Source organism: Carcharhinus amblyrhynchos, chromosome 34, assembly GCF_965287045.1.
Source record: "Carcharhinus amblyrhynchos chromosome 34, sCarAmb.v2.hapA, whole genome shotgun sequence".
NCBI classification, from domain to species: domain Eukaryota; kingdom Metazoa; phylum Chordata; class Chondrichthyes; order Carcharhiniformes; family Carcharhinidae; genus Carcharhinus; species Carcharhinus amblyrhynchos.
In genome coordinates this window covers 15501012-15522872 of record NC_137357.1, presented here as the reverse complement: position 1 = coordinate 15522872, position 21861 = coordinate 15501012, and the positions used below count along the sequence as shown (strand labels likewise).

Here is a 21861-nt window from a genome sequence, read left to right as displayed (position 1 = left end):
TACCAGCGTTGGACTGGGGTAAACACAGTAAGCGGCCTCACAACACTAGGTTATAGTCCAACAGGTTTATCTGGTAGCACGAGCTTTCAGAGTGTTGCCCCTTCACCTGATGAACGAGTGACGCTCCGAAAGCTCGTGCTGCCAAATAAACCTTTAACCTGGTGTTCTGAGACTTCTTACTGGGTCAATGACAGCTCAGGGAGTTTAGCTGCAGTTCCCTGGACTGTCACGGTCTGACACTGACACCTAGTGGGATATTTTATAACAGTCTGCTACTTCCAGATTCTCTCCAGTCTGCTCACACTTGACTGAGAAAAGGCAGCTCGCTCCCTGAGGGATCGCTCCCTACCAGTGCTAAGATCTCTCATTGTGTGACTTGCTGAGTTCCCCTGTCAGTAATCAGCCTACTCCACCCTATATATTCACCCTCAACCTCAGTAATATTTTGTCACATTATTAGCGGAGATCAGGTTTCAGTCCAGCCTGAGATAACACCTACCCATATCTGTGGGACCTTCTCCCAGCCTGCTGCTCAGTCCAGGGCCTGCAAGCTCAGTCCAGATTTCTGACAGGGCTCCATCTCAATCGATCCATTCTTACCTGTGATGTCCTTTTTCACACCTCTTCCATGCAAATTCCTTTCTCGTTCACCCATCTCCAGACTCTGAGTTTGCTGGCCTCACTGGCTAAGGGCCAGCAGCCGAAGAGGGAATTGAAAGCAAATGGAAGGGAGATTGGTCACAGCTTGTGGCTGAGGTTACGAAGGGTAAACTCTGGGGTTCTCCCACTGCCCTGTGCCCACAGTCTAGACATTCCTCTCTCTCTGATTATTCAAACTGATCTATTCCTCCAATTGCAGTGTGCTGGGAGAACTTCAATTAAGTGTTCCCAGCCTTTAACGAGGCTGACTTTGCAAAGCAGTCTTGTTGCTGGCTGCCCTATCATTCTATGAACTGCAGCTGTCTTTGTTATTTGTTGAGTAGCTGTGGCCCCGCTCTTCCCTCACTGTGGTTCATGATGTTCATGCCCCTTGTGGTGTCTGGTCAGCTACTCTCTCACCTCACTGTGATCTGGAAATGTTGCTCCAATCTCCAGCTGTGTTCAGGCCAACAAGCCAGTTTCCGACCTGCAACTACACCACTTCATAACACAGTCCTCACTCACTCATCCCGATTGGACCCTGAAATCCCAGCAAAGATCTCTCGGACGTCCCGCTCCGTGCACCTGGAAGCACCCACCATCACCAAACACAAACCACAAGCCAGGTGACTGTGCAGCCTGAATGGATGGCCCGATCAGCGAGACACAGGGGTGTGTGTGTGAAAGTGGATCACAGCCTTGCTGGAATGGGTCAGGTTGGAAAGGGTTAATGGCTATCTTCATTGGACAATGATGTTAATAATGATGTTAATAATGATGTCAACAATGATCTCAGGGTCTGGTGACTAAGAGAGTAAGGCACAGAATAAATAGGGTTTGCTAAGTGACTTTGAATAGTTGGTAATAGTCTTTATACAAATAGTTTCAAGAAAGCCAACTATCTCAAGCTGCTTATAGAGCCAGCAAAAGCTGACCAAAAACACAGACGCCAACATCAGAATGAGGAACAGGGGAAGGCCCCTTCGGCTGTTCCAACATTCAGTAAGATCTGATTGTAACCACCCATCAACCCCCTTTTCATTCCCTTGCTTAACAAGAATCGATCTGACTCACCCTTAAAAATCCTCAAAGTCTCTGCTTCCACTGCCTCTGAGGAAGAGAGTTCCAGCGACTCACCACCCTCTGAGCACGTAATTCTCCTCATCTTAGTTTTAAATGGGTGACCCCTCTATTTCTAGATTCTCCCAAAAAAGGAAACATCCTAAATTCAGGTGGATACAAGCCTAGCCTGTCCAACCTTCTCTCAGAAGACATCCTGTCCCTTCCTGGTATTAGCCTGGTAAACCTTCCCTCAACTGCTGCTAATGCATTTATATATTTCCTGAAAGTGACCAATACTGTACACAATATTCCAGATGTGATTTCATCAATGTCCTGGAGAACCATAAGACGTAGGAGCAGAATTAGACCACTCAGCCCATCGAGTTCACTCCGCCATTGATATTTTTCTCATCCCCTTTCTCCTGCCTTTTCTCCATAACTCCAATCCCCTTATTAATCGAGAATCTATCGATGACCTGGCCTCCACAGCTTTCTGCTGCAAAGATTCATCACTCTCTGGCTGAAGAAATTCTTCCCCATCTCTGTTTTAAAAGATTATCCCTTTAGCCTGAGGTTGTGCCTTCTGGTTCTAGTTTTTCCTACTCGTGGAAACATCCTCTCCATGTCCACTCTATCCAGGCCTCACAGTGTCCTGTAAGTTTCAATAAGATCCCTCTCATCCTTCTAAACTCCAACGAGTACAGACCCAGAGGCCTCAACCGTTCCTCAGATGATAAGCTCTTCGTTCCAGGGATCATTCTTGTGAACCTCCTCTGCACCCTTTCTAAGGCCAGAACAGCCTTCTTAGATTTGGGGCCCAAAACTATACAACTGAAGTGTAATCTCCTTACTTCAGTATTTAATTCTTCTCACAATGAACAATAACATCCTATCAGCTTTCCTGATGACTTACTGTACCAACAATTAGCTGATTTAACTGACTTGGTGAGTTTATGGAACTGCAGCAGGGTGACTCATCCGTTTTGCTCTACTATCAGAAGGTGGGAACTGATAGAATCATATCATAGAATCCCTACAGTGAAGAAGGAGGCCATTCAGCCCATCAAGTCTACACCCACCACAATCCCACCCAGTCCCTATTCCTGTAGCCCCATGCATTTACCCAAGCCAATCGCCCTGACACAAAGGGGGACAACTTAGCACAGCCAATCCACCTAACCTGCACATCTGTCAGACTGAGAGGGGAAACTGGAGAAAACACAGACACGGAGAGAATGTGCAGACCCCACACAATGACCGATCCTGGGATTCAAACCTGCATCCCTGTCAGCAGTGCTAACCATTGTGCCACCCATAATTACTCATTACTTCATGTAGCAGTCCTATTCTCAGCCTTCCACCATGTAATCTTGATCTGAAGTTGAGGTCAGCAAAGTGTATCTCCACAATCCCTCTTGATCAGACCACTGGGCATCAATCTCTCTGTCCCCCCTTACCCATTTGATCAAGTTTACGGTTACCTGGTCTGTGCACTCTTCCCAGCATTTTGCTTTTGACTCAGATTTTCAGCATCTGCGATATTTTGCTTTCCAATCTCCTCAGGCCAGGACTTTGATACTTGGGCTTTGAGACGTTCAGTCATCATCTTGCAGAGGATAGCTTTGTTCCATTGACTCCTCAGCTAAACACATGCACCAAACCTCTGAACCCACGATCCCTGTTGTAGTGAATAGGCCCATTATTGCAAAAAACACACCATTATAAGCAGTGTTCAATCATAATCCCGCAGATATTGGGTGGCGGACTGTTATTGTCACTGGACTAGCAATCCAGAGAGCCAGGATCATGCACAGGGGACCCGGGTTCGAATTCCACCCTGGCGAAATCTGAATTCAGCGAAGAGTGGCGAATTAAAAGTCGTGGTCCACTCGGATTACTTTGGGTGCGGCCTACACGTAACTCGAGACCCACAGCAATGCTCTCCCAGTAAACCACTCAATTACAGGGTAATAAAGTCTGGCCCACAACCCAGCAATGAATAAAATAACAATCTACCTGCTGGTTGTCTTCCTTTATGGTACACAACTGCTCATTGCAAGAGTGGCCATCAAACAGTCAGTGAGACAGGAGAGATAAAATTCTCAATGCCTGAAGGAGAATGCAGGGCAGAAGCTGGTGAGGTGAACTGTCCCACCAGAAACACGGACCGGTGTGAATAAATTGGAGTTCGACAAGGGCATCAGGAAGTGAATAACTCTGCCATGACACACTGGTAAGATGTGGAGATGCTGGCATTAGACTCAGGTAAAAGCAGTAAGTCTCACAACACCAGGTTAAACTACTTTCTGTGTTTACCCCAGTGCAACACTGGCATTTCTACATCATGACTACCGTCAACACCACAAACTGCCGGATCTAAGTGGAAAGCATCTCCAAGAAGATTGCGCATATCGACAGACAAAGATGCACGTTAACCTGGTGTTGTGAGACTTAGATCTGTGAGAACCATCTCACTTACTCACATGTATTGTTTCATGGCGAACAGAGCTCTCTGCTTCCTTTCTACAGCACCAACAAGCCAGAAATAACTTCAACAGAACTGAGCTGCAGCACTTCCAACTGGCATATTCGTGGGAAAACATGTCAACAAAAAGTGCTGCAACACTCAGCATCAGCACGAGGGAGAGGAGGGAGGGAGGGTGTGGAGAGAGAAAGAGCGCAGAGAGGGGTGATGAAAGGCAATGTGAGTGAGCTGTTAGGGACCTGCTTCCAGACTGAGCCATGGTGTTGGGACTTGGCTCACATTTCTATCCTTGCCTGACAACAATGTTACAGTGAAACCCAACACACGCCGGAGGAACAGCTCCTCAGGCACTTCCCCACCCACATGTTTAACCATTTCACACCATCAATTCTGTCCTCCATTTGGTTTTCTTCACCCCCATGCCAGTCTGACTCTTGATCATTTCAGACAGCACTAGCCTTAATTCTGCTGCTCACACTTTTACACTGTTAGCACTCCCATTCATCTTTGCTTTCATGACACTTTGGTCATCGCCTCTCCCTCTTGTTCAGAGCACAAGCCCAAACTCTTTCCTTTCAGATTTGAAAGGAGTAAGAACACAATGTGAACACTTTCTCTCAGGAGCTGCCAGAACTGCTGAATTTATTCCAATGTGTGCAGAAAACAGCACTGATGAAACTGCAAAGGAGACTACAACACACACACACAAACAGCAAGTGCCTTTCGCGGTACGAGGGAGCGTAATGTTTACCTTCCATGTCCCAAGATGGTTTAATTTAAACAAACAGGAACAAAAGTGATGAACAGCCCCCTCCCCATTCAGAGCAACTTGTACTCATGGAGCTCATTCTGGGTAAATTGCAGTTGCCAGCATTAATCTGCTCTTGAAGCTTCAGCGTGCTACCTCCTCGAACCTTCAGGAGCAGACAGAAATTGCCCTGCCAAGTCCCCCAAAGTAAAAAGTCTCACAACACCAGGTTAAAATCCAACAGGTTTATTTGGTCACAAAAGCCACTCGCTTTTGGAGCACTGCCCTGACTCACCTGAAGGGGCAGTGCTCCAAAAGCTTGTGGCTTCTGCTCACAAATAAACCTGTTGGACTTGAACCTGGTGTTGTGAGACTCCTTCCTGTGTTTACCCCAGTCCAGCACCAGCATCTCCACATCAAGTCCTCCAAACTCAGGGTCAGGCTTTCAAGAGGGCCAAGAGTCAAAAACAATAAACACATCCGTCACACATCATCATCACCACGCATCACCACCATCATCTGGCAACCACGCTCATGTTACAAACTATTTCAAACAGTTGCTGATTCATGTCACAAGCAGAGTCATGGACGTTTACGGCATGGAAACAAGCCCTTCAGCCCAACTTGTCCACACCACCCCCTTTTTTTTAAACCCCTAAGCTAATCCCAATTGCCCGCATTTGGCCTAGATCCATTTATACCATCTTACCCATGTAACTCTCTGAGTGCTTTTTGATAAGACAAAATTGTACCCACCTCTACTACTACCTCTGGCAGCTTGTTTCAGGCACTCACCACCGTTTGTGTGAAAGAATTGCCCCTCTGGACGCTTTTGTACTTCTCCCCTCTCACTTTCAATCTGCACCCTCTAATTTTAGACTCCCCAATCTTTGGGAAAAGATATTGACTATCGAGCTGATCTGTGCCCCTCATTATTTTATAGACCGTTCTAAGATTACCCCTCAGCCTTCTACACTTCAGAGAAAAAAGACCCAGTCTATCCAGCCTCTCATTACTCAAAATCAACAAGTCCTGGTAACATCCAAGTAAATCTTTTCTGGACTCTTTCTAGTTTTGTAATATCCTTTCAAAATAGGATGACCAGAACTGTACACAGTACTCCGAGTGTGGCCCTACCGATGTCTTGTACAAATTCAACAAGATGTCCCGACTCCTGTATTCAATGTTCTGACCGATGAAACCAAGTCGGCTTACATTAACACCACAATGAAGATACTATGAAAATTCCTTAGTTGCCACACACTGGCGCCTGTTCAGGAACAGAGAGTGAATTTAACATGGCCAATGCATCTAACCAACACATCTTTCAGGCTGTGGGAGGAAACTGGAGTAACTGGAGGAAACCCATGCAGACACAGGGAGAACATGCAGACTCCACAGTGACCCAAGCTGGCAATTGAATCTGGGTCCCTGGCACTGTGAAGCAGCAGTGACAACCACTATGCCATTGTGTCACATTTAACCCTTAGTATCAGGGGGATTAGCAGGGTGAATATGTGAAGTTACAGGGGTAGACTTGGTCTTGTTTAGCCTACAGAACGAGGGCATCATAGTTTGAAGATATGGGGTAAACCTTTCGGGACTCAAAAGTTCTTCACCCAGAGGGTGGAGAATGTGTGGAATTCATGACCACAAAAAGTAGTTGAGGCCAAAACATTGTCTGATTTCAAGAAATTAGATATAGCTCTTGGAACTACAGAGATCAAGGGTCAGTCAGCACAGCTTTGAGAGTGCAAAATCATGTCTCACAAATTTGATTGAGTTTTTTGAAGGGGTAACAAAGAAGGTAGATGAGGGGAGTGCAGTTGATGTTGTCTACATGGACATTAACAAGGCCTTTGACACGGTACCGCATTGTAGGTTGTTGCAAAAGGTTAAATCTCACAGAATCCAGAATGAGGTAGCGAGATGAATACAAAATTGGCTTCTGAGGGCGGTTTGTCCAATTGGAGGTCTGTGACCAGAGGTGTGCCTCAGCCATCAGTGCTGGTCCACTGTTATTTGTCATTTATATTTATGATTTTGATGAGAATACAGGAGGCATGATTAATAAGTCTGCAGATAACACCAGGATTGGTGGCATATTGGAAAGTAAGAATAGTTAACTCTGATTGCAATGGGATCTTGATCAATTGGACCAGTGGGCTGACGAATGGCAGATGGAATTTCAATTACACAAATGCGAGATGATGCATTTTGGTAGTTTGAGCCAGGGCAGGACTTGCTCCGTTAATGCTGAGAGCACTAGGGAAAGTTACAGAACAAAGAGATCTAGGGATACACGTTCATAGCTCATTGGAAGTGGAGTCATAGGTGGACAGAGTGGTGAAGCAGGCAATCAGCATGCTTGGCTTCGTCAGTCAGAACATGGAATACAGGAGTTAGAATGTCTTATTGAAGTCGTACAAAACATTGTTAAGGCCACACTTGGAATACTGTATTCAGTTCTGGTCACCTTCTTGTAGAAAGGATATTACTAAACAAGAAAGAGTGCATTTACCAGGATGCTACCGGGACTTGATCATTTGATTTGTGAGAGGCTGGATAGACCGGGACATTTTCTCTGGAGCACAGGAGGCTGAGGGGTCATGTTATAGAAGTCTATAAAATAATGAGGGGCACAGATGAGCTAGATAGTCAATATCTTTTCTCAAAGATAGGGGAATCTAAAACTAGAGGGCATAGGTTTAATGAGAGGGGGAGGGGTACAAAAGCATCCAGAACGGCAATTTTTTCATAGAGGGCGGTGAGTGTCTGGAACAAGCTGCCAGAGGTCGTAGTAGAGGCGAGTATAATTTTGTCTATTAAAAAGCATTCCGACAGTTACATGGGTAAGATGGGTATAGAGGGATATGGGCCAAATGTGGGCAATTGGGATTAGCTTAGGTGGTTAAAAAAGGAGAGGCAGCATGGACAAGTTGAGCCGAAGGGCCTGTTTCCATGCTGTAAACCTCGATGATTCTGTATGGAGTTTGTGTGTGGCGGGGGGGGGGGGGGGGGGGGGGGGGGGGGGTGGAGAAGAAACCAGGAAATTGAATTTGATGATCAGCTATGATCAAAATGGCACAAAGGACCTACTCCAACTTTGAGTTTCTATGTTATCTTTTCCATTCAAGCTTTAAAAATATGAAATGGTAAGAAGTCTCAACTCCAGGTTAACGTCTGACAGGTTTATTTGGAATCACGAGCTTTTGGACTCCCCGAAGGAGTCATGCTCCAAAAGCTCATGATTCCAAATAAACCTGTTGAACTTTAACCCGGTGTCATCAAACTTCTTGCTGTGTCCACCCCAGTCCAACAGCAGCATCTACACAAATAGGCAGACAATTCTTAGCAGCTTGCATTTTGACCTCGTCATTTGGGGAGAAGTTTGTGATTGTCTCCTGTTTCAGAAGGCAAAGCAGATTGTATTCCTGGTAGTTCTCAGATAACTTGGTGCTCATCTGCAATGAACTTGTACCAAAGAATGAATGCAAAGACATTTCATACAAAATCATATTTAATAACCACACGGCCCCCAGAGTACAAATAACGTATTCACAGAAATAATAGCTTGCACCTGATGAATAAACTGACTAATTCCCATGTTTAACCATCTGCGTTCTTTAACCATGTCACGTTCTCAGGTCCAGAGATGTCTTCACTATACTCGCTCCAACGCTTCTAGCATAATGATGCTATTCCCTCTGATAACCTGATGGATTGAAATTTTTGAAAGGAAGTTAAAACGCCCAAAGCAAACTAAAGACAAATAGAAACTGTCACCCCCACAGGGTCAACACTTCTGTACAACGTGAGTCAATCACAAGTTAATATAGCTCAGCTTCAATGTTTAAAATAACAAGTCACTTTTCAGTGGCTGCTTTGGGAACAGTAAGTCGTCTCACAACGCCAGGTGAAAGTCCAACAAGGTTACTTGATAGCACAAGGTTTTGGAGTGCTCCATCAACTGATGAAGCAGCAGCGCTCAGAAAGCTCGTGCTACCAAATAACCGAGTTGGACTTTAACCTGATGCTGTGAGACTACTTAGTGTGCCCATTCCAGTCCAACGCCGGCAACTCCACATCATACTTTGGGAATGTCAGTGGAATGCAGTTTATAATAAAGTGTAAACAACTGCTTGGGAAATAATTGGAAGCAGTTTCTGTTGAGAGCTTCCTGCATTCTGGAAATGTGTGAGATCTATTCAGGGATAGATAGGAAATTGATGGATGAATAAAGATACAGTTGTTTGTGACATTAGATTGTGGATTCCCCCCCTCCCAATTATGATGGTGTAAAAAAACATTTGAAGCTTCATGTTGTGGGGGCAGCACGGTGGCACAGTGGTTAGCGCTGCTGCCTTAGAGTGGCAGGGACGTTGGTTTGATTCCCGGCTTCAGTCATCATCTGTGTGGAGTTTGCACATTATCCCCATGTCTGCGTGAGTTTCCTCTGGGTGCTCCAGTTTCCTCCCACAGTCCAAAACACGTACTGGTAAGGGTGCATTGACCCAAACAGGTGCCAGAGTGTGGCAACAACGGGAATTTCACAGTCACTTCATTGCAGTGTTAATGTGAGCCTTACTTGTGACTAATAAATAAATACTTCAATTCTGCTCATAAAAATGCTTTATTTCTGCAATGTGTACTGGACAAGTCTGGGATTGGCTGGTGGCGCCAGTACAGGAAAACACAAGATTGTGCTCCAAGCATGGCAGGATTAGAGGGGTGTTTGACTAACAGGAAGAAGTCAAATTGGCGTGGTTACAACATCTTCTTTTCTTTCTCGAATGGAGGGATTTGGCTATTGCCGTATCACCTGACAATAAATAGTGATCATGATGCACAGAAACAGCTGGATGCAGACAGGAACAACCTCTGCTGATCAAGAACCCATTAAAACTCTGTGGCGCAGACACGGCCAAAGATTCACCAAGATATACAGCTCACGGTGAGGTACAAATGGACTATACATCACACAACTCTGCAATATTGAGCGGAGATTGCGTTTCAGGTGGCAGTGGTTAGCTCTGCTGCCTCATAGCCCCAAGCACCAGGATTCGATTCCCGGCTTGGGACACTATCTCTGTGGAGTCTGCACATTCTCCCCCTTGTCTGCGTGGGTTTTCCCCAGGTGCACCAGTTTCCTCCCACAGTCCAAAGATGTGCAGGTTAGGTTGATCGGACATGTTAAATTGCCCGAATGTCCAGGGACGTGTTGGTTTGAGGGATTAGTGGGGTAAATATTTGGGGTTGCAGGGATAGGGCCTGAGCATGATTGCTGCCAGTGCAGACTTGATGGGCTGAATGGCTTCGCGCACCGTAGGATTTGTATGATTCTATCAAGTAGGAGAATGTTGTAAAGTATGCTCCAAATTTGCATTCGCAGGAAGTTAGAGACTTCTGGGAAATGAGATGCTGCACTTCAAAATAAGTAACAAGACGAGGGAATATTTAATGAATGGCAGGACACGAGAAGCTCAGAAGAACAAATGGATCTTGGGATACTTATTCACAGATCCCTGAAGGTGGCAGAGTTGGGGAATTAGATAGTTCAGAAGGCGTATGGGACACTTGCTTTCTCAGGTGTGATTTGGAGTATTAAAGCAAGAAGGTAATGTTAGAGTTTACAGAGCATTGGTGAGGCTACAGCTGGAGTACTGTGTGCAGTTCTGGTCGCCTCACTGTAGGAAGGATGTGATTGCATTTGAGGGGATACAGTGAAGGTTCACCAGGATGTTTCCTGGGATGGAGCATTTGAGCTGGAAGGAAAGGGTGGATAGGCTTGGATTGTTTTCTTCAGAGCAGAGAAGACTGAAGGGGGACATGATTTAAGATCATAAGGGGTATGGACAGGATGAATAGAAAACAGCTGCTCCCTTTGGTTGAGGGGTCAGTCACGAAGGGGCAGAGTTTTAGGGCAAGGGGTGGGAGCTTCGGAGGGGATTTCAGAAAATACTTTTTCACTCAGAGGATGGTGGGATTCTGGAACGCTCTGCCTGGGCAGGTAATGGAGGCCGAAAACCTGACAACCTTTAAAGAATATGTGGATCAACACTTGAAGTATCGTAACATTCAAGGATATGGGACAAAGCAGTAAAATGAGATTAGCCGGACTTCAGTTGGTATTGTTGGAGCAGTTGTGATGGGCTGAAGGGCCTGTTCTGCACTGTATGACTCAATGGCACCAAGTGTCACACCCAATGTTACTGAGCTGCTTTCCACTGGAAGTTCAAACTGCCCATGGGATCTGCTCCTTGGAGGTTTAATTCCACCTTCATCCCTTTCTGAAGACGTGTCATGTACTTGCTGAGGGAGGATTCCAAATGGGAAGATGTTGAGCGATACTTACCACCATGCCGATGTTGTTCTGCTGGCCCCCTGCTGCCATCTCAACAGATTCATCCACTACAAGGTTCATGAAGGGATCAAAGCCACGCAGTATGCCTTGCACGTGTCTCCCTCCATTCAGTTTCACTGAATGAAAAAACAAAGACTCAGCAGATCAACACTGACAACGTCCCATCCTCTACTGAAGCTGCGCCACCCTCCACAAGACTCTGAAACAAGCTGGGCCCCCAGCAACAATTCCTTCGGTTCCACATGCTGCAGTTGATGAATACTGAGCTAGCCACACTGTTCACCCAACTCATGACTGGTTATTGTTGGCACACTTATCCACCAGGGATAAGGATGGACAAAATATTCAACAGAAGCACTTCCAAAACCAAGATTCCTCCAGGCTTTATTGCAGAAGATAAAGGAAGGCAATTTTAGTTCTTAATTCATTTCTGCCCAGTAGCCATTACTATCTCGTTCCCAACCTTACGCAAGACCAGCCTAAAGCAGCTGCCAAAATGGACCTTTTCGAACAAGTGTCAGAAGCAGCACAATGGTTAGCACCACTGTCTCACAGCGCCAAGGACCCGGGTTCAATTCCTGGCTTGGGTCACTGTCTGCGCGGAGTCTGCATGTTCTCCCCATGTCTGCGTGGGTTTCCTCCCACAGTCTGAAAGACGTGTTCGTGAGGTAGATTAACCCAAACAGGTGCCGGAGTACAACAACAAGGGGAATTTCACATTAACTTCATTGCAGTGTTAACGTAAGCCTGACTTGTGATTAATAAACAAACTTTAACTTTCAATTCCCTTTTGGGCAATGTGAGGCCATTTAGCCCATCAAGCTGCACTGCCACCAATCCCACCCAGGCTCTTTCGCCATAACCCGCATATTTCCCCTGCAAATCCCCTGATACCAAGTGGCAATTTAGCATGGCCAATCAACCGAACCGACACAACTTTGGGGTGTGGGAGGAAACTCTGTGCTGCCTGCTGCCGATAATTCTACAAATTACTTGTTGCCAATAACAGGTTTATCACATTGTGTGCCAATTTATGCAGGGATGGGGAAATTCTCAAGGTGTGGTATCATAAGATAATGTTGATATTTACTCTAGATAATAGAATAAAGCAAGGGAACATTGATGATGCCACATTGCTTATGGAGTTGTTGACCAATTTGATCAGTTCAGATTTAATATTAAAAAGACAACAATTTCATCGCTGCCAAGTCACAATGACATGAAAGATGCTTTCCTGCTGACTGTTTTATTACCACCTTCACCTCAACTGTTTCACTCAATGATAATTGTTTCAAATGATTGGGCAGATTCAAACTGGCCTCCTCTGTTCACCAGCCCACCACAAGCATTGGATACAGGAGCTGCTCAGACAGTTTATCAACTGTGTAAAGTTTCACTCTTTCTGAAGTTGCAGTGTGCGCGCACAGGAACACACACGCCCATCTGCCCAACCTTGACCGTCACTGCAATGAGAGAGAATGAACCCTGTTGAGATGAAGTAACCCACTGTGGTTCCAGTTCTGAATATTACAACCCCTAACCCCAAACAAGGTCACTGCTATCCCTTTGTGTGAAACAGCAAGGTCAAACTCACGTGACAGCTTCTTGTCCATGAACCTGAGGAAGGAAAGAAACAGTAATTAGAGAGATGTTGGAAAACACTGAACTGATGGAGCATGTTAATACTGACAGGCACCTGGTCAAACAGAACTTAGAGTAACATGGGTGGTGGTGGTGGTGGTGGTGGTGGGGGGGGGGGGGTGTCCTCAGAGTTTCAGTTTGTCGTTGTGTTATTTCAAAGAAGAAAGTAGAAACAGTTCTTGGGGCTAAAGGGATGGGGGGCAGGAATCAGGATACTGAATTTGATTGAAATGCATGGCGCAGCACGCTCAAAGGGTCGAATGGCCTACCCCTGTCTTTTCCTTTTTTTAAATTGTTGTCACAAGTAAGCTTACACTAACACTGCAATGAAGTTACTGTGAAAAATCCCACAGGCGCCACAGTCCAGCGCCTGCTCAGGTACGCTAATGGACAATTTTACATGGCCAACGTGCCCAACAGGCACATTTTTTTTGGACTGTGGGAGATAACCAGAGCAAATCCACAAAGACAACAAAGAACAGTACAGCACAAGTACAGGCCCTTCAGCCCACCAAGCCTACGCCAATCGCATCTTCCTATCGAGATCAACTGCCAGTGTCCTGTTATTCCCCATTGTTCAGGTGTGTGTCCAGATAAATCTCAACTGTCCCCCGCACATCTCCACTGAATCTTTCCCCTCTTGCCTTGAACTTATGCCCCCTTCTAATTGTCATTTCTGCCCTGGGAAAAAGCTTCCAACTGTCGCCCTATCCATATCCCTTATAATTTTATAACCTTTATCAGGTTACCCCTCAGCCTCTGTCTTTCCAGGGAGAAAGATCCAAGTTTCTCCAACCTCCGCTCATAGCTAATATCCTCCGCACCAGGCAACATCCTGGTAAATCTTTTCTGTACTTGCTCCAATGCCTCCGCATCCTCCTGGCGACCAGAATTGGACACAGTGTTCCAAATATGTCCAAACCAATATTTTATATGACAAACATAATTTGCCAACTTTTATCCTTGATGCCCTAGCCAATGAAGGCAAGCTTGCCATATGCTTTCTTCACTGTCTTTTCCACCTGCGCTGCCACATTTAAGAATCTGTGGACCTGCACTCCAGATCTGTCTGGGTGTCGATGCTCCTGAAGATTTAGCTATTTATTTTGTAGCCGAATTAAAGCTACCAAAATGCATCACCTCACATTTGTCCGGATTAAATTCCACCTGCCATTTCTCCACCCAATTTTCCAGCCGATCTATATCCTGCTGTATTCTCTGGCAATCTTCAGCACTATCCACAACTCCATCAATCTTGGCATCATCTGCAAACCTGCTAATCAGACCAGCTATGTCTTCGTCCAAGTCATTTATATATATTACAAACAGCAGAGATGCCAGCACTGATCCCTGCAAAACACCACCGGTTACAGACCTCTACTCAGAAAAACACCCTTCCATAGCTACCCTGTGTTCCACAGCGAGCCAGTTCTGAATCCATCGAGCTCGTTCATCCTCGATCGTGTCATTTCAGCTTTTGCACAAGCCTGTCATGAAGGACCTTGTCAAATGCTTTACGAAAGCCCATGCAGACAACATCCACAGGCCGTACCTCGTCAATCATTTTTCTCACCTCATGATATGATGCCCCTCGTGCAAAACCATCTTGTTTGTCGCGAATAAAACCATTCAGTTCCAAATATGTATAGATCCTATTCCGAAGAATCATCTCCAACAATTTCACTACCACTGACGTTCAGCTCACTGGGCTACCGTTACCCAGGTTATCCTTGCTACCTTTAATTAACAGGACAACACTGGCTCTCCTCCAATCCTCTGGGACCTCATCTGTGGCCAACAAATTTCAGTAAGATGCCCCTACGCTCGAGTCTACAACCGTTCCTCATACAAGCTCTTAATTCCAGGGATCATTCTTGTGAACCTCCTCTGGACCCTTTCCAAGGTCAGCATATCCTTCCTTACATTCAGGGCCCAAAACTGCTCACAATACTCCAAATGGGATCTGACCAGAGTCTTATACAGGCTCAGAAGTGCATCCCTGCTCTTGTATTCTAGCCCTCTCGATACGAATGCTAACATTGCATTTGCCTTCTTAACTGCCAATTGAACCTGCACATTAACCTTAAGAGAATCTTGAAAAATGACTCCCAAGTCCCTTTGTGTTTCTGATTTCCTAAATTTCCCCATTTAGAAAATAGTCTACGCCTCCATTCCTCCTTCCAAAGTGCAAAACCTCACTTTTCCACATTGTATTCCAACTGCCACTTCTTTGCCCACTCTCCGAACCTGTCTCAGTCCTGCAGCCTCTCCTGCTTCCTTTTCGCAGACACGTCTGTCCTGCTCTCTGATCAACTGCTCCTTAAAAAGACTTGCACATGCCAAATGTGGATTCACCTTCAAACAGCCTCTGTCAAATAGCAGCCTCCAAATCCTGCCCAATCTCGTTGTAGTGAGCCTTCCCCCAATTTAACACCTTGAGGCTAGGACAACAGTCATCCTTTTCCATCAGTATGTGAAAGCTGACTGAATTGTGGTCACTATTTGCCATACTCTTTCTAGTTCTATTACAACTTGATGAGGCTCCTTCTCTAACCAAGACCGCAAGGACCTACAAAAGGTCGTGAATGTAGCCCAATCCATCATACAAACCAGCCTCCTATCCACTGACTCTGTCTACACTTCCTACAGCCTTAGCAAAGCAGCCAGCAGAATTAAAAACCCCATATACCTTGGACATACTCTCTTCCATCTCCTTCACTCGAGAAAAAGATACAAGTCTGAGGTCACATACCAACCAACTCAACAGCAGGTTCTTCCCTGCTGCCTACAAACTTTTGAATGGACTTACCTTGCATTCAGTTGACCTTTCTCTACACCCAAGCTATGACTGTAACACTACATTCTGCACTCACTCTTTTCCTTCTCTGAGAACAGTATGTTTTGTCTGTATAAGCACACAAGAAACAATACTTCTCACTGTACGTTAATACACATGACAATAATAAATCAAATCCCTTTTCACAAGCACATGCCTGTCTTGCACTCTGATCAACTGCTCCTTGAAAAGACTCCCACATGCCAGCTGTGGATTTACCCTCAAACAACCTCTTCCAAACAGCAGCCTCCAAATGCTGCCTACTCTAGTTCCAGTCAGCCTTTAACCCTGGAACACCACTTCTCTTTGATCCCTCAGCGTGTGAAAGCTTACTGAGTTGTGGTCACTATTTGCCACGTACTCCCACCCACGCTACAATTTCGAGGCAGTGGCCGGGCTCATTCCCTGGCACCAGGTCCAGCACAGCAGCCACCACCACCCCCCCGCCAAGCCCCGACCGGCCACACACTGTTCCTGGACACGTTTCACAAATGCCTCAACCGGGGGGGGGGGGGGGGGTTGGGGCCTCTCCCCACGCTCCAAGTCCAGGCCTAACAGCGCTGCTGAAACCTGCGGCTCGATTAACGGCCCATCCCCGGGCTCCAGGCTGCGGCCTAGCGGCGCTGCTGAAGCCTGCGGCTCGATTAGCGGCCCATCCGCGGGCTCCAGGCTGCGGCCTAGCGGCGCTGCTGAAGCCTGCGCCTCGATTAGCGGCCTGCCCCCACGGGTCCCACACTCACTTTTTGAGCTCGGGCGGGTGTGCTTTGCTCATGTTTGCGGGCTGGGCTCGGGGTGCGGCTGGAAGCGGGACTTGGGCGCTGACTCTCTCCCGGGGGCTCTTTTTCTCTGGAACTTTCTCCCGCCGCTGCCGCTCTGTCCCGCGTCGCCCTGCCACTGACGTCACCGCACGCCTCGGCGCAAACTGATGACGCCAGCACCGGCCCCGCCCCAATACAGCCTCAGCAGCAATGCACTGGGTTTGCAATAGGATTGCAATGCTGTGGCTTTACAATAGATTTGGAATAAGTTTGCAATAGGGTTTACAATGCTGTGGTTTGTAATAAGTTTACAATTCTTTGATTTCCAGTAGGTTTACAATGTTGCATTTGCAAAAGGTTTACAATGTGTGGTTTGTAATAGATTTACAGTGCTGCAGCTTGTAATAGATTTACAGTGCATCACCTTGTAATAGATTTACAGTGCTGCGGCTTGTAATAGATTTACAGTGCTGCGGTTTGTAATAGATTTACAATGCTGCGGTTTGTAATAGATTTACAGTGCTGCAGCTTGTAATAGATTTACAATGCTGCGGCTTGTAATAAATCTACAATGCTGCGGTTTGTAATAGATTTACAATGCTATGGTTTGCTAGACTTCAGATTTCTCTTTCCAGAACATCTTCATTCTGTCCTTACCTCACCTCTCCCAAAAACCCTTCCTTCTGCTTTTCCCAGTCTCAAGGTTTGACCCTTTTCGTCTCCATGGCCTCCCAGCTCAACTCTGCTCAGAGATTGGCCACAAAGGCCATGTGAGATACCTGTCCACCACAGGGCAGTGTGTTGGCCGCTACAATATTCACAGTTCCTTTGGCTGTTTGGCAGTGCCTTTGTCGTGGGGTTACCTTCCTCACTGACTGATCCAGGGACCTCCATGAGTACCCACAGAATTACAGTCTCCATACAAGCAGAGAATCCCTACAGTGCAGAAGGAGGCTGTCCGGCCTATCAAATCTGCACTGTCTGAAAGAGCATCTAATGAGGGCCCTTTCCACCCTCCCATTCTATCCCTGTAACCATTTGGACTGTGGGAGGAAACCGGAGCACCTGCAGGAAACCCACACAGACACGAGGAGAACGTGCAGACTCCACACAGACAGTGACCCAAGCCAGGAATCGAACATGGGTCCCTGGTGCTCTGAGGCGGCAGTGCTAACCACTGTGCTACTGTATTCCACTTCCCATTTGTAATAAGAGATGGTCTTGGCCAAAAAAGAACACAGATCTGTTTGATTGTTGGAAAAACTGGATGGACTTCCCTCGCCTGGGCCTACAGATGGACCACGCTGCAGTGAAATATGACCCCCCCCCTCCATGAGCAGCCCCCGGGTTGTCAGGAATGGACCATTGGCCGTTTGGCCAGGAAAGATTCTAATTCATTTGGGGGTCTTTCACTGGCCTTGCTCCCACCCTTCCTGTTCCATGATCACAACACTGCAGTGAAGTGGCCAGTTTACATCGAACCGAGCAGCAGGAGAGGCTATTCTGCTCTTTGAGCCTGCTCTGCCATTCATCATGATCATGGCTGATCATCAAATTCAATATCCTGATCCCTCTCCCCGCTAATATCCTTTGATCCCTTTAGCCCCAAGAGCTATATCTAATTCTTGAAATCACACAACATTTTGGCCTCAACTACATTCTGTGGGAGTGAAATCCACACATTCACCACCCTCTGGGTGAAGAACTTTCTCCTCACCTCAGTCCTAAAAGGTTTATCCCCTTGTCCTCAAACTATGACGCCTAGTTCTGGACTCCCCCACCATTGGGAACATTCTTTCTGAATCTACTCTGTCTAACCCTGTATAAGTTTCTATGAGATCCCCTCTCACTCTTCTAAACTCCAGTTTAATCTCAATCTTTCCTGTACAAAGCTATCAGCCACCCTCGGTCTGCCGGCTCCACTGTCCCCTGAAACACGTCATGTGGTTTCCCGCTCCCAATCTCTCCCGTCCTCAGTCACCGACTCTCAGTACCTGGAAGGTGAAAGGTCAATGCCAGACTGAGCTGGCATGGTTCGGATTGAAAGGATAAGTCAAGGAGAAAGAGAAAACAACCGATTTAATCTGACATTGTGCAGATAAGCCGACCAAACGGTATTCCATTGCACTGAGCGACCTTTACTTCCTCCATCTGCAAACATTCGATTCACTGCTCCAAACTTAGCTTCAAATCATGAAATCATGCATTCCTTGGAAGAGTTGTTTGATTTGATTTGATTTATTGTTGTCACATGCATTAGCGGACAGTGAAAAGTATTGTATTACGGCACAGGAACAGGCCCTTCGGCCCTCCAAGCCTGCATCGATCATGCTGTCCAACTTAACTAAAACCCCCTACCTTTCCAGGGATAGTGTCCCTCTATTCCCATCCTATTCATGCATTTGTCCAGACGCCCCTAAAAAGTCAGTATCATACCTGCTAATAGTTCAACTGTTCATCAAGAAGGAAAGGAGAGGGTGCAGAGCGTAGTGTTACAGTCATAGCTAGGGTGCAGAGAAAGATCAACTTAATCCACGTCTGATGGCAACAGGGAACAAGCTGTCCTCGAGTCGGTTGGGACGTGACCTCAGACTTTGGTATCTTTTCCCTGAAGGAAGGCAGAAGAGAGAATGTCCGGGGTGCGTGGGATCCTAAATTATGCTGGCTGCTTTGCCGAGGCAGTGGGAAGTGGGAAGACAGAGTCAATGGATGGGAGGCTGGTTTGTGTGATGGATTGGGCTACATTCATGATTCTTTGTCATTCCTTGCAGTTTTGGGCAGAGCAGGAGCCCATACCAAGCTGTGATACAACCAGAAAGAATGCTTTCTATACTTCTGTAAAAGTTGGTGAGAGTCGCAGCTGACATGCCAAATTTCCTTAGTCTTCTGAGAAAGTAGAGGCATTGGTGGGGCTTTCTTAACTATAGTGTCGGCATGGGGGGGACCAGGAAAGGTTGTTGGTGATCTGCACACCTGAAAACGTGAAGCTCTTGACCCTTTCTACTTTGTCCCCATTGATATCGACAGGGGCATGTTCTCTGCAATGCATCCTGAAGTTGATGACGATCTCCTTTGTTTTGTTGACATTGCATTGTGGTGGAGATGGAGGGTTTCAAACACTGGTTCAGCCTCAGCTGCAGTATTGTCTCTGGTTCTGGGAGCTGCACCTCAGGAAAGCTGTGAAGGCAGTGGGCAGGAAGGATTGACAAGGATGGTTCCAGGGATGAGGAACTTCAGTTATTGGGAGAGATTGGAGAGGCTGCGTCTGCCCTCTTTCGAGAAGCAAAGGTTGAGAGGAGATTTGATCGAGATGTTCAAAACCACGGGTGGTCTGAACAGAGCCGCGAGGGGAGAAATTGTTCCCATCGGGGAGAGGATTCTTAATTGCACAGTGAGTGGTTTGGGGTCTGGAGTGCGCCATTTGAGAGGCAGCTTCAATCCAGGCTTTCCAAAAGGAATGAGATGACCAGCGGACGGAGGAAGAATTTGTCGGGCTGTAGTACAGCGGGACTCAGAGAATTGCTGGCGGAGAGCTAGTATAGATGGTACAGGCAGAATGGCCTCTTCCTGTGCTGTCATCGTTCTGCGACAGGATAAACTCATTGTAATATAATATAATACAATAGGATAAACTAAACCGAGAGCTTCTCACTCTGAGGTCGGGGCTGGACAGGCCGATGATGGGGAATGTGGGGAGGCTGGGGGTGGGGGCGGCGAGAGCTGACAGCAAAGTTGAGAGTCAGCCACATTGCTGTGGCTCCAGAGTCACATAGAGGCCAGACCGGGTAAGGATGGCAGGCTTCCTTCCCTAAATCTGACCCAGATGACTTTTTCTGACAATCGACAACGGTTTCATGGTCATCAGTAGCTTTTTAATTCCGGATGTTTTTTGTTGAATTCAAATTCCACCAACTGCCGTGTGCGGGATTCGAACCCAGGTCCCCAGAACATTACCTGAGCTTCTGGATTAATAATCGAGCGATAATACCACTCGGCCATCGCCTCCCCAATTCAGGAGAAACTGCTTTACCCACCTGGAATGGGGAGAATGTGGGACTCGCTCGGACAGGGAGTGGGGGAGAATGTGGGACTTGCTCCCACGGGGGGAGGTGGGGAGAATGTGGGACTCGCTCCCACGGGGAGTGGGGAGAATGTGGGACTCGCTCCCACGGGGAGTGGGGAAAATGTGGGACTTGCTCCCACGGGGAGTGGGGAGAATGTGGGACTCGCTCCCACGGGGAGTGGGGAGAATGTGGGACTTGCTCCCACGGGGAGTGGGGAGAATGTGGGGCTCACTCCCACGGGGAGTGGGGGAACAATGTGGGACTCGCTCCCATGGGGAGTGGGGGAGAATGTGGGACTCGCTCGGACGGGGAGTGGGGGGGAATGTGGGACTTGCTCCCACGGGGAGTGGGGAGAATGTGGGACTCGCTCCCACGGGGAGTGGGGAGAATGTGGGGCTCGCTCCCACGGGGAGTGGGGGAACAATGTGGGACTCGCTCCCACGGGGAGTGGGGGAACAATGTGGGACTCGCTCCCACGGGGAGTGGGGAGAATGTGGGACTCGCTCCCACAGGGAGTGGGGAGAATGTGGGACTCGCTCCCACGGGGAGTGGGGAGAATGTGGGACTCGCTCCCACGGGGAGTGGGGAGAATGTGGGGCTCGCTCCCACGGGGAGTGGGGAGAATGTGGGACTCACTCCCATGGGGAGTGGGAGAGAATGTGGGACTCGCTCCCACGGGGAGTGGGGAGAATGTGGGACTCGCTCCCACGGGGAGTGGGGGAACAATGTGGGACTCGCTCCCACGGGGAGTGGGGGAACAATGTGGGACTCGCTCCCACAGGGAGTGGGGAGAATGTGGGACTCGCTCGGACGGGGAGTGGGGAGAATGTGGGACTCACTCCCACGGGGAGTGGGGGAGAATGTGGGACTTGCTCCCACGGGGAGTGGGGAGAATGTGGGACTCGCTCCCACGGGGAGTGGGGAGAATGTGGGACTTGCTCCCACAGGGAGTGGGGAGAATGTGGGACTTGCTCCCACGGGGAGTGGGGGAACAATGTGGGACTCGCTCCCACGGGGAGTGGGGAGAATGTGGGACTTGTTCCCACAGGGAGTGAGGGGAGAATGTGGAACTCGTTCCCATGGGGAATGGGGGGACAATGTGGGGCTCGCTCCCATGGGGAGTGGGGAGAATGTGGGACTCGTTCCCACAGGGAGTGAGGGGAGAATGTGGGACTCGCTCCCATGGGGAGTGGGAGAATGTGGGACTCGTTCCCACAGGGAGTGAGGGGAGAATGTGGGACTCGCTCCCATGGGGAGTGGGAGA

General features: G+C 47.6%; 1 protein-coding gene across 1 annotated transcript; it reads right to left on the bottom strand.

Moving 5' to 3' along the window:
* Positions 1-8436: 8436 nt before the first annotated feature.
* On the bottom strand, positions 8437-16658 carry snrpg (small nuclear ribonucleoprotein polypeptide G). Its single transcript, XM_080217076.1, has 4 exons — positions 16516-16658; positions 12893-12915; positions 11290-11414; positions 8437-8649 (listed from the first exon to the last, which is right to left on the bottom strand). The coding sequence occupies exons 1-4, from the start codon at positions 16545-16547 to the stop codon at positions 8599-8601; spliced, it is 231 nt and encodes a 76-aa protein (XP_080073202.1). The 5' UTR covers positions 16548-16658; the 3' UTR covers positions 8437-8598.
* Positions 16659-21861: the final 5203 nt, after the last annotated feature.